Below are 14,080 nucleotides of genomic sequence, written 5' to 3' on the forward strand. Positions count from 1 at the left end.
CAGTTTTTCTCTGGAAATGAGTAAGATGACACCAGTCAAACTGCTCTTCTCAATTATGTTTGCTAATAATTTTTTGGTATTTACTGGTAAATTAGTTATAGCTCTGAAAGAATATATTAGTCCTAATCCATAACATCCATTAACCTTGTGAGAGGAAAAGAAAAATACTGATATGTGTAAGATATTAACATTGGATGATACTAATAATCACTTCTGGGTAGAAACTTAGAAATTCTGTTATTGATGTACCAGATCAGAAAAAGGAGAAAAAAATATTTTAAGAAGGAAGTAATGTAGCATGTTATATTTGTAAGACTCTGGTTATTTGCGTCCATATTTTGTGTGTGTATGTGTGAGAGTATGTATATGTAGGGTGAATCTTGAGAGAAGAAAGGCAAATTTTAAGTAATGGCCAAATGGAGACATGATTCTTTTATTAGTAAAGAGGCATTAAAAATAGGGTCAATTTCAGAATGTCCCAGTTGGATTATAGGGACATCCAGGTATCAGTAAAGCCTGAATCAGAGCCAGGAATATAAGATTTGTTTCTCACAGAATTTAAGATAACTGTGGGAAGTATAATGGAGCATCTGTAACAGTAAATAAAAAAATGCAGACACAATAAAAATGCAAACACACACACACAATGTTAATGAGATGCTGTTTTGGGAGGAGATACAACACCACAAGTGTGGGTTCAGTCCAAAGAACTGATAAGACACCAAAGTATCACTCCACTGAAGTCCAGCTTGATGGACTCGTGGACTGATTGAGCTATGCACAGGGGCGGTGATGACTCAAAGCTAGTTGCATCACTAAAAGCCCAGCCCAGCATGGATAAACACTCCCGAAAGATGGAACCTTGAAGAAAAACGAGTTGTAGGCTAGCCTAGTCTACTTAACTGGAGCTTACCTTCATTGGCAAGGTTTTCACAGGTCAAGAGAAAAGCTTTTTATTATATCCAACACAACAGTATAACGATAATGTGTCTCTTTTTATTGTGACAACTGTATCCTTTTTTTCTTTTCTAGAAATGGCAAAATGTCTGTTGACTTCATCTCTCTCTGTAAGAACAAAACTCTTACAAACAGGAGTGTCACTTTATAATACGACTCATGGCTTCCACGAGGAGGAAGTGAAGAAGATACTGGAACAGTTTCCTGGTGGATCCATTGACCTCCTGAAGAAGCAGAACGGCATTGGCATTCTGATGCTAAACAACCCCAATAAAATGAATGCCTTCTCAGGTAGGAGAGGTCTGCCTTCTCCACACAGAGAATGACACTAAGTCAGCCTGCTATCGTAGCTTTTCTAGTCTTTCCCAGTGAAAATTTTGGTTGAAAGTCTTGGTATTCTTTGTAGAATATATGAACACTGATATCATTTTCTATAATGTGAACCAGAAATATTTTTATAATTATGCATACGTTAATTTTTAAGTCATGAGTACAAATCTTGATAAAAATGGACACTGTTAAGTCAATATGTTTTTATACTCCCCCATATACACCCTGCCTTGTTCTCTCTCAAGTTCATTGTTTGTCTCTGTCTCTGTCTCTGTCTCTCTCTGTCTCTCTCTCTCTCTCTGTGTGTGTGTGTTTGTGTGTATTGTATCCCTGAATACATAAGTGTAACCTACTCAGTCTGTATAATGTTACTTGTCTGTTTATATTTTCAGAACTGACCTTGGTTTGGGATAACCAAAGACACTTTCTTCCCTCGGGAAGATTTTTCTTCCATTTCCAACATTCCTTAATTACCTGTAGTTCTTTGTATAGGGTTGAGTCCTCATGAACTTTCTCTTGTCCACATTCACATTGCCATATCTATTGGTGTCATCCTTCTTCAGGTCAAATTTAGACAGTCATGTTGGTGAGACTTCATATATTCTGATATTTCTAGAAGATATAACCATAAAGCAAACTCCCTCTTCTCCTGGCTTTTAGAATCTCCCCCTCCCCTCTTCTACAATGTTTGTTAAGCCTTAGGTGCAGGAGTTGGTGTTGTAGGTATAACAGTTAGAACTGAGCTATACAGCTGTGCATTTTGATTGGTTGTGGTTTTCAGTATCCCTCACTCTCAAGTTGATAGAATCATTTTCTTTAATTATTATTGTTTTTACACACACACACACACACAGAGAGAGAGAGAGAGAGAGAGAGAGAGAGAGAGAGAGAGAGATACATAAGTACAAACTAACTGCTGAGTGTGTTTTTGTTGTTTGTATTTATATGGTTTCAGCACTGACCACTTTGTATTGGTCCCACCCCAGAAGCTAATTCTCGCTCAGCTGTAATTGGTTGACTATAGTCTTTGGTTAGGGGTGAGACTGTGCAGGACTTTACATGTCTATTGGTACTGCCATTTTTCAGGTCTTGTTTATACAACCATTTCTAGGAAACACTGTGTCCCAGCAACCATCCTGGTATTTTCTCTCTGACAAGCTGTCCACCCCTCTTACGTGGTGTTCCTTGAATGGGATGTGCAGGAGCTATGATGTATCCACAGTGACTAAGCTCACTGCAGTCCATTGATCTCTGAGTTGAATTTGTTCACTTGTGGTTTTCTGTGATGGCCTCCATTGACAGCAGAGAGACTTTGGTTTGGTTTGGTTCTGTTTGATGAGAGATAGTAGCTACATTTGTCTGTGAGTATAAGGATAACATTTAGAGTGTAGTGAGGAATTATTCTGGTGTAGCAAAATAGTGATAGTAGATTTTTCTTTTGGGGTTCATGACCTACTTCACTACCACCAGGAAGTTGGCTAAGTTTCTAGTACCAGGCATGATTTCTCATGCTGAGTGGACCTTCAGTTCAAGTGGATAGTTTCTGAGAAATACGAATATGTGAGTGCCACTGTCTGTACATATAAGAAGGTTGGCTGGCCATGCCTGTTGTTTTGGCTCACAGATGTCACCTTGGCATAGAACTATTGACTGTTTTCTTCCCTTGGTAGCTTTCATAGTGTTTTTTGGTACCATGGATACTAGACCACAGGAAAAAGGCTTTCATGTTAGACCCAGCTCAAATAGACAAAGTCCTGTGTCCAGTGTTTTCAGCATTAGAGATTTACCTTCAACCTTTGAAAGACAAGTAAGAGGAACAGCAATAGTCTATGTTGTTTGGGGATCACTTGGATGATGTTGACTAGCCATTTAAAGATTTCTCAAGACTGGTACTGGGCATTTTGTTAGTTTGTGATTCTTAAGGGAGGCATTATTAGCCCAAGAGACATAATTTACTGTGTGTGTGTGTATATATATATATGTATATATGTGTGTGTGCGCGCATACACTTATATGTATTGTGTATATTTTCAGATAAGTAAAGAATAATAAGATTCCTTGAAGTTTTATCAAACGACCTAGGTATTCTTTGTCCTTCCTCCTTTCTCTCTTTTGTATTGACCTCCCTCCAGACTCCCTAGTTCCTATTCCTATTTGTATCACCCCACCTCATTCCTTCATATTTTCTGATTTCTGTGGTTTCTCCTTGTTGTATACTCTCATTTGAAGATTTAGATCTAGAAGCTGCAAATGTAGATGTAGAAGTGACATTTGTCTTTCTCAGTCTGGGAAAACGGAATATAATAATTTCTAAGTCTATCCAGTTACTTGCATATTTTGTAATTTTATTTATATTTACAGCTGAATAGTATTTTCATTATCCAACATCTCTTGAAGGGCATTTAGGTTTTTTGTTGGTTGGTTTGTTTTGGTTTTGCTTTTCTTGTTTTCTATCTATTGTGAACTGGTTGGTAGTGTACATGGCTGAGCAAGGATCTAGAGTAGAATGTAGAGTTCTTTGGGCATATGTCAAGGAGTACTATAGCTGAGTCACAGTAGGTTTATTTTTAGTTTTTGAGGAATGTTCGTACTGATTTCCAGAATGGTTGAACCAGTTTGCATTTTTACTTTTAGCATTTAAATTGTTAGGCTCAGAAGTATTTTACAACATTTTATGTATTTACACATAATTCAATCAACTGTAGACTATGAGTTTCCAGCACTGGGCCTTTATGGAAAGGCCACTTTCATTCTGCTTAAGGAATTGAGACCACCTCGATTACAGCAATGCTGGCCAACACAAATAGAATGACAGACACAATGAGATTCATGTTTAATGTTAAATATTCTAGCAGCTATCATTTAGATAGCAAAACCAAATAGGTAATATTAATTATAATAATATAGTCCATTTAACTTCCTTTATTTAAAATATTTTTACCAGGGGGAGGAGATAAGGGGGCTCTTGGAGGGAAAACCAGGAAAGGGGATAACATTTGAAATGTAAATAAAGAAAATATCTAATAAAAATATTTTTATTGAAGTAAAGATTATAAAAAATTTCATGTACAATACTTTCCTTTCTCTTTCCTACTATGTCTTTGAAATCTGTTATTACATTTAGAACATATCTCAGGTGATCACCCACATTTCAGGTGTTCAAAATTTGCATGTAAGTAATGGTAGTATCTCCATATATTCAATTATGTAGGGAGTATATTAATTTAATGCATAATGTGAAAAACAAGTAAAAGCAGAGATGCTTTAAGTAATGGTGTTTTGTTAACATGTGTGGGCAGATGAACCTTTGCTTAGATATCATCAAAGCAGATACTCGAAGGCTCTGAGTAGTTAATATATCCTCCAACTTCTTAAAGTTTGCTGTACTAAGTCAAAAGAGAGAGTTTAAAATGAACTAGTGGTATAGTTTTTAAATTCATGGTCACCATTATTGTTTAGGTTTAAATATCATTTGTGATTGAAGATATAGATTTGTCTATATAGATTTATTCTTACCCTAAATGTATGGATTATTTTTGTTTCCCAAACTGTAAATAATTTGCATGCAAGAATATTTTCAAGTGTGCAGGACATTCTTGAGAAGCTTTTATTTTAAGTAGGTAGTACTTAGAAAGGATGATTTTGTTAGTTATTTGTGAATTCATAACATTGATCGAACATCTACTGTAGCCCCTGTTACTATTGGTTATGGCAGAATCGTAATTATTGACCTTGTAGGATTTTTTTTTCCAAAACAAAGTCCCATGAAAACTGTTTTAAAATCCCATTAATCATATTTGCATATATTATGATCCATGATATGCCCAGATACCGGTTATTTATTAGAACTTGAAATGACACTTCAGCTGTTTCCATATGGTAACGATCTAATGTGTAATTCATCAGCTTTACTGCGGGTAGACCTGTAAAGCAATTTTATATTGTACCTCAGGTGTGTCAGTTTTCCAACCATGACCTTAATTTATATGTTTATTAGCCCTTTCCAGACTTAACTGAACAATCAGTAGTCCCGCTGAGGAGATGGTTAGAATTTCACTTTGTTGTAGATTTTTTGTATCTGGTGTATCATAATATCTCATAGTCATGTTATGCTCATAAAGCTCATTGAGCTTGCTCACTGAGACAGAATATATTTGCTCTCTTTACCATAAGAAGTAATTATTCCTTATCATTTTATCCACTATAATATATTCCAATTTTTCTATTCCTAGGTCATGTATGATATATTCCTATTTTTCTACCTAAATACATTTGTCTGATTTCTGTGAATTTAAAATTTTAAAGCAGAGCCTGTTTTATATACCTTGTTTGTATAATCCATTGTATCAAAACAATAAGCATTTGGTAAATCTACAGTAAATATTTATAAAGTATCTGTCCTCGCACTCTTGCTTAGCACTTTACTGTATCTGTTTTTATCATCTCTCAAATGTGTTTGTGTTTTTCCTCTCTCATCTGATAGGTGTCATGATGCTACAACTTTTGGAAAGGGTAATTGAATTAGAAAATTGGACAGAAGGGAAAGGCCTCATTATCCATGGAGCAAAAAATACTTTCTGCTCAGGATCTGATCTGAATGCTGTGAAGGCACTCTGCACTCCAGAAGTAAGTACATAGCCTGTGTCCTCGAGGCTGCTCGCAGCAGACATGCCTGAGAAAGTCATTTTACCTCTGTGCTTAGTGCTATAACTCTTCAAAAAGGAGTTTTTGTTTGATTTGGTTTATTGTGTTTTCTGAGAAAGTATAAAGGTTATAAGGGTAATCATAATAAGAAGAATTTGTAAGGAAAAGAAGGAAATGTTAGGGTCTTCGCTACAGGGTATCTATAAAAGGCATTTTGGTTGGCATGCTGAGATGACTCATCTTTGTGGTCCAAGCAGAGCACTTTCCGATGTGCTTGTGTTTTGGAGAATGAGTGTCACTGGTTTTCAGTATTGCTCTCTCCTTCCAGCAGTGCCTCCTCCACCTCTTCTTTTGTAATTTTTTTTCATGTGGTATTTCTTGCAGTATTTTTTTTAATTAGGTATTTTCTTCATTTACATTTCCAATGCTACCCCGAAAGCCACCCCCCCTTCTTGGCCCTGGCATTCCCCTGTACTGAGGCATATAAAGTTTTCAAGACCAATGGGCCTCTCTTTCCACTGATGGCCGACTAGGTCATCTTCTGATACATATGCAGCTAGAGACACGAGCTCCGGGGGGTACTGGTTAGTTCATATTGTTGTTCCACCTATAGGGTTGCAGACCCCTTTAGCTCCTTGGGTACTTTCTCTAGCTCCTCCATAGAGGGCCCTGAGATCCATCCAATAGCTGACTGTGAGCATCCACTTCTGTGTTTGCTAGGCCCCGGCCTAGTCTCACAAGAGACAGCTATCTTTGGGTCCTTTCAGCAAAATCTTGCTAGTGTGTGCAATGGTATCAGCGTTTGGGGGCTGATTATGAGATGAATCCCCGGGTATGGCAGTCTCTAGATGGTCCATCCTTTCGTCTCAGCTCCAATCTTTGTCTCTGTAACTCCTTCCATGGGTGTTTTGTTCCCAGAAGGAACAAAGTGTCCATACTTTTGTCTTCGTTCTTCTTGAGTTTCATGTGTTTTGCAAATGTATCTTGTATCTTGGGTATCCTAAGTTTCTGGGCTAATATCCACTTATCAGTGAGTACATATCATGTGAGTTCTTTTGTGATTGGGTTACCTCACTCAGGATGATGCCCTCCAGGTTCATCCATTTGTCTAGGAATTTCATAAATTCATTTTTTTAATAGCTGAGTAGTGCTCCATTGTGTAAATGTACCACATTTTCTGTATCCATTCCTCTGTTGAGAGGCATCTGGGTTCTTTCCAGCTTCTGGCTATTACAAATAAGGCTGCTATGAACATAGGGAGCATGTGTCCTTCTTACTAGTTGGAACATCTTCTGGATATATGCCTAGGAGAGGTATTGCGGGATCCTCTGGTAGTACCATGTCCAATTTTCTGAGGAACCGCCAGACTGATTTCCAGAGTGGTTGTACAAGCTTGCAATCCCACCAACAATGGAGGAGTGTTCCTCTTTCTCCACATCCTTTCCAGCATCTACTGTCACCTGAATTTTTGATCTTAGCCATTCTGACTGGTGTGAGGTGGAATCTCAGGGTTGTTTTGATTTGCATTTCCCTGATGATTAAGGATGCTGAACATTTTTTCAGATGCTTCTCAGCCATTCTTTTGTAATTTGATTAAACATTTTTAAAGAAAATTTTAAATTGTAGAAATTTTTGGATTGTGAAAAAGTTGCAAGAATAATACTGAGTCCCCAATGTCTGTACCCTTTGCCCTTTGTTTTAGCATATTCCTTCATTATAAAGATTTGTCAACAACTTATGCACAACATTGGTATTTTACTGCTGATGGGCAGTGGTGGCACATGCCTTTAATCCCAGCACTTGGGAGGCAGAGGCAGGTGGATTTCTGAGTTTGAGGCCAGCCTGGTCTACAGAGTAAGTTCCAGGACAGCCAGGGCTATACAGAGAAACCCTGTCTCAAAAAAACCAAGAAAAAAAAAAAAAGAAGAAAGAAAAGAAATGCAGCTCTATGATCTAGGATGTGGACTGTCAAATAGTGAAGCTCATTGAAGCACGGGTAGAATGGTGATGTTGCAGATACTAAGGGTAGAATATGGGAAATTTAGTTTCCATTACACATGGCAAATTAGTGCTATACCATGGTGTCTGGAATGAGCAGTGCTAGAGTATATCTATCAATGTTCTTATACACACACCCTACAGTCATGATAAAATGGAAGGAAGAAAATACTTTAATTGGGGGGTATACCTGTAATCTGAGTGGGGGTTGATCGTTGAATTGGTGATATTTACTAACTCAAGTGGTACACATTAGATATGTATTTATTTTTACATGTCAGACTGGTATGAAAGAAAAGAGAAAAAACAAAGTCCATAAAGTATTGGTATGGGTCATTCCGTTGTGTTCTTTTCTGCTTTGAAATCTGACTCAGGTCATTATGATTCCTTAGGTCTCTCACCTGTGAAAATTCCTCAAACTCTGTGTATATGCATGTGCACATGAGCATGCACATGTGTGTGATCTTACTCTGTAGCTCAGACTATCCTGGAACTCCTTATGCATATCACGTATCTTTGATTGGATTCAAAGTCCCTGAAATCCTCCTGTCTCAGTCTTCTTAGAGCTGGGATTATAGACATGAGCCGTTACAATCCAACTATTTTTAGGTAATATTCAGAGTATAATAATATTTGTAAAGTATAGATTATTTTTTCACATGAGAATTTTTAAATTGACAAGTAGAAATGGTGTATGTAAAATTCCTGAACCATTTTTTTTCAGTTAGACAGTGTTCTTTTGCACTCAAGAAATAATGATAAGTTTTTGTAAATATGAAACTTAAAGTCCTGGAGCTGAGGATCTCACACACTTACCATGAGGTGCAGCTGGATTTCATCTAACACTTGCAGCTGAGACCATGAGACTCTCACTATGATTTCACATTGTAATTGGTTTCTCTCTTTCATAGCCAGCATACTGATGCTTTGTGTTATAGACATATCAGTGGTGTCTCTATGTTTGGTGAATATGATTTCTGGGACTGCTGAAGTAACTGAAATATATGACAATTTATTAAGTGGATTACCATTGTCCTCTAAATAAAATAAAATGCTTTAAAGTATTATTAAACGACTTGTCTTTTAAAGATCATTCATGTTGATGTTTTACCACTGCAATTTTTCAACTAAAATTTTTGAAGAAAAATTTCAGATGTCCACAGAAACAGAAAATCCAGTGAAAACTTCATATACCCATGATTGTCATCATTGGCAATATTCTATTCCTAAGCTCTTGTATCATCACAGATCACTTAAAAAGCTGGTTTCATTTGGGCTCTTCTGTGTAATGATGAAGAAAAGAACTGCAGTTTTCCCTATTACACAGTTGCTTCTTAATTGAAGCTATGGAAACCAGGAGATGGACTAATGCCACACAAGGGTTAGCCCTGAAGAGTTAGGAAAAGGAGTAAAGCAAACCATAGGGGGAAAGTGTAAATATTATTCATTTGTAAGATTATGGTTCTGTGGCACAGATGGTCTAGAAACCTTGAGAAATCTCTTTAGAGATCTGAAGGAATCAAAGTCCACAGCTGTAAACGTAAGTGTATAGGAAGGTATATAATTGCTTACTTTTCAGCAAGTAGGTGTGATGTGTCAAGGAAAAGGCTTAATGCTTAGAAAGCTTCACAGCCTTAAACCCAGAAGGAACAGAGTGTTCTCCTTTCTCCCTGGCTTCCTGGAACCCTTCTGCCAAATTACTGCTTAGGTCTTTGTTGCTTAAATGCCTACAGCAGCCCCCAACCTTCTGTATAAATGCTTTAATTTTGTTGCTACTCTGGTACAATTTCATTTTAGCCATAGAAATAGATAGATAAGTTATTTATTTTCCAAAAATATCTCAGTGTATTTGGAAGGAATTCATTATTCCATAAAACAGGTACTTATGGTCATCGAATAAGATACTTTGCAAGATGGGAGTTTTTATACTCAAGATGCATGCAAGTGTGGAGGGAGATTGATGCTCCTCGTTTGTTTACACACACTGAGGATTGTACGTGTTTTGTCATAGTTGTTATTGGGATGACCTGGAAAGGTAAAACTAACTCTCAGGATACAGACAGATAAAAACCACATCTGTTGTAGCTCTCTACTCACTTCTCCAGTGCTTCCCAGCTGCCTGTACCCAAGCACTTCACTGCTGTTTTTGTTTTTTGGAATTACTCCATAATACCGTCCTCTACTTGGCTCATAGTGTTTGCTGTTGTTGACTTCTTTTCTTTAACTCTTTGAAAACGTTTATGGGTGGTGTGCCTACATGTGTGCATGTGTATCATTTTCATGCTCAGGAAGGACAGAACAGGGCAGTCAGTCCCCTGAATGGGAGTTACACATACTGTGAGTTCCTGGAGGAATAGCTAGTGCTCTTAACTGCTGGGCTGTATCTCTAGACCCCTGACCTCTTTTCTTCCTTTAACTCTTAAGAATAAATGAGTTCTTGACCTGTAGCTTTGGGTGAAGAATTAATAATATTTCCTCATTCTCTTCCTCCTCCTGTTCTGCTTCTTCATTTCTTTCAGTATAGTCCAGGCTGGCCTGGACCTCAGAAAGATTCTCCTGTCTCTGCCTCCCAAGGTGTGTGTCACCATGCCTGACCAAATTAAATCTCAGTCCTAGGTCTTTGGGGCCACTATTAATTTCCTATTTATAGCCAACACACACTCATTACATTGTGTGATCTGTATTAGTATTGGTAGTGTACTGTCAGCTTCAAGTAACTTATTGCATAAGCCTCGCATTTTCTGTTGCCTCTTCTCCTGGGTCGGGTTGCCCCACATCTCTGTAGCTCAATTGAGTTTAGTTGTTTCTTCATTGGCGCTCTACTTGGTTACTTCAAGTATGAAAGAATGTGGGCAGGGGGAGAACATAGTACCTTAATGGTTGTTCCATTAAGATTATTGAGGACTTAATGATTATATTCCTTAGCTTCTATCTTGTAGAAACAATATGTCAAATAATGAATTCAAATATACAGTTTATATAAAACAGTTTATTAGTAGTATAGTTAAGGTGTAAAAATTGAAAGCAAAAGTACCCTAAAGCACAAAAGAGAAAACTATTGTGACATTTAGAAAGTTGTGATTTAATCACATTATTTGACCTGGTCATTCCTGGAAATAGAACAAGAACAAGGCACTACAGCTATGTAAATGATGGGCTTGTGTGAGTAAAACAGACAGAGACAGAGACAGAGGGAGAGGTTGGGGGAGAATCTGTGTGTGTGTGTGTGTGTGTGTAAGTGATATGGGCTGGTATGAGCAAAACAGTGTAAGTACATATGTGTATGCATGTTTGTCTCTGTGTTGTTATATGTTGTTATATATGCTATATAATGATATACATATGATATTTAGAGAATTGCCAGATATTTGAACTTAAGATTATTGGTTGAAGAGGGTAGGAGTTAATAATGATGTTGGTAATGTACTTTGGGATAATGTGCAATTTGGTATTTTCAAGATCTTAGAGTTTATTCTGCTAGTGACCAGAAATTATTATCCTACAGGAAGCATTACCAGGAAGCAGGATGGAAATTATATGTAAGAAGAAGTTAAATAGAAGAAAAATTGGTTAGGAAGTAAAGCTTTTTTTTTTTTTTTTTTTTTTTTTTAACTTATAAACCCATGAACTGATGAACAGGTCCAGACTAGTATATTTGGAACAGAAATGAAGAAAGAAAGTAAATATTGGCAATAATTCAAAGGAGGAACTGAGGAGGCACAGCTAGGTTCTGATAATGAGGATTTTGTGAGCTAGAGGAATTGGTAATAGCATCACCATTCTGAGCCTGCTGCCCATGGCTAACTCTTCTAGTAGCTAAGCAGCCTGTGTGTGTGGAACTTACAGAATGTATAGATCTTTGTCTTCCCCACTGTACTGTAAGCTACAATTTCTGCATCTATCGTCAGTCCTGTCGATGAGGAAATGAGCTCATAGTCATGATTTGCTCAAGGGCATAGTATTGCTAAGTGGCAGAACTAGAACCCAGACTGTGCTTTTACCCCTGGTAAGTTTAACAATGCTAAGCCTAAGGAACTACTGGCAGAAAGTGGAAATAGCTACTAGAGTCTACTGCTTCACATAAAACCAGCAGTAGGAGTGGCTGGAGCTTTCAAAGAAAAGGAAGCGAATGAATAAAAGAGAAAAAGAGCTATGACCTGGGTTTGGGAGAGTCCAGGCATTTAGGGGATTGATTGGCTGAATAGGAGGACTCAAGGGAGAAGACTGCAAAGAAGCAGTCACCCAGCAGGCAAATAGTCAGGAGTAAAACATATTCCTAGAAAGAGAGAACCATTGAAACTCTAGATTACTTTGGCAAGATAGCTATTTTGACTATATTAATCTTGCCAATCCATGAGCATGGGAGATCTTTCCATCTTGTGAGATCATCTTCGATTTCTTTCTTCAGAGACTTGAAGTTCTTGTCATACAGATCTTTCACTTGCTTGGTGAGAGTCACTCCAAGGTATTTTATATTACTTGTGACTTTTGGGAAGGGTGTTGTTTCCCTAATTTCTTTCTCAGCCTGTTTATCCTTTGAGTAAGGACAAAACAGCAACCAACAGATTGGAAAAAGATCTTTACCAATCCTACATCTGTAGATGGCTAATATCCAATATATAGAAAGAAATCAAGAGTCAGAATCCAGAGAAACAACCCTATTAAAAATGAGGTACAGAGCTAAACAAAGAATTCTCAGCTGAGGAATACCAAATGGCTGAGAAGCACCTAAGGATGTTCAACATCCTTAGTCATCAGGGAATTGCAAATCAAAACAACACTGACATTCCACGTCACACCAGTCAGAATGGCTAAGATCAAAAACTCAGGTGACAGCAGATGCTGGTGAGGATATAGAGAAAGAGGAACACTTCTCCATTGTTAGTAGGATTGCAAAATGGTGTAACCACTCTGGAAATCAGTCTGGTGGGTCCTCACAAAATTGGACATAGTATTACCTGAGGATTCAGCTATACCACTCCTGGGCATATACCCCAAAGATTCTCCAACATACAGTAAGGACACATGCTCCACTATGTTCATAGAAGCCTTATGCATAATAGCCAGAAGCTGGAAAGAACCCAGATGTCCTACAACAGAAGAATGGATACAGAAAATGTGGTACATTTACACAATGGGGTACTACTCAGCTATTAAAACAATGAATTTATGAAAATCCTAGGTAAATGGATGGGCCTGGAGGGTTTCATCCTGAGTGAGGTAACTCAATCACAAAAGAACTCACATGATATGCACTCACTGATAAGTGGATATTAGCCCAGAAACTTAGAATACCCAAGATACAATTTGTAAAACACATGAAACTCAAGAAGAACGAAGACGAAAGTGTGGACACTTTGCTCCTTCTTAGAATTGGGAACAAAACACCCATGGAAGGAGTTACAGAGACAAAGTTTGGAGCTGAGACGAAAGGATGGACCATTTAGAGACTTCCGCACCTGGGGATCCATCCCATAATCAGCCTCCAAACGCAGACACCATTGCATACGCCAGCAAGATTTTGCTGAAAGGACCCTGATATAGCTGTCTCTTGTAAGGCTATGCCGGTGCCTAGCAAACACAGAAGTGGATGCTCACAGTCAGCTATTGAATGGAACACAGGACCCCCAATGGAGGAGCTAGAGAAAGTACCCAAGGAGCTAAAGGGGTCTGCAACCCTATAGGTGGAACAACAATATGAACTAACCAGTACCCCCAGAGCTCGTGTCTCTAGCTGCATATGTAGCAGAAGATGGCCTACTCGGCCATCATTGGGAAGAGAGGCCCCTTGGTCTTGAAAACTTTATATGCCTCAGTACAGGGGAACACCAGGGCCAAGAAGTGGGAGTGGGTGGGTAAGGGAGTGTGGGGGAGGGTATGGGGAACTTTTGGGATATCATTTGAAATGTAAAATAAGAAAATACCTAATTTTAAAAAATTTTTAAAAAAGACAATGAACTCATGAAATTCTTAGGCAAATGGATGGAATTAGAAAACATCATTGTGAGTGAGGTAACCCAATTACAAAAGAACACACATAGTATGCACTCACTGATAAGTGGATATTAGCCCAGATAATCAGAATACCCAAGATACAATTCACAGACCACATGAATCTCAAGAAGAAGGAAGACCAAAGTGTGGGTGCTTC

The 14,080-nt window shown here is 37.9% G+C and overlaps 1 protein-coding gene across 4 annotated transcripts in view; it reads left to right on the forward strand.

Moving 5' to 3' along the window:
• The window catches only part of Echdc1 (ethylmalonyl-CoA decarboxylase 1), a 32,982-nt gene that overhangs the window by 3,393 nt on the left and 15,509 nt on the right, over positions 1–14,080 (forward strand). For all 4 annotated transcript variants that reach the window (XM_029482310.2, XM_021174149.3, XM_021174151.2 and 1 more), the window contains 2 exons: positions 1,033–1,248; positions 5,771–5,913. In XM_029482310.2, the coding sequence (XP_029338170.1) occupies positions 1,035–1,248; positions 5,771–5,913 (357 nt within the window). In that variant the 5' untranslated portion in view covers positions 1,033–1,034. The remainder of the gene's footprint in view (positions 1–1,032; positions 1,249–5,770; positions 5,914–14,080) is intronic.

Source organism: Mus caroli, unplaced genomic scaffold (assembly GCF_978045245.1).
Source record: "Mus caroli unplaced genomic scaffold, Mus_caroli_1 scaffold_9, whole genome shotgun sequence".
Classification (NCBI taxonomy): domain Eukaryota; kingdom Metazoa; phylum Chordata; class Mammalia; order Rodentia; family Muridae; genus Mus; species Mus caroli.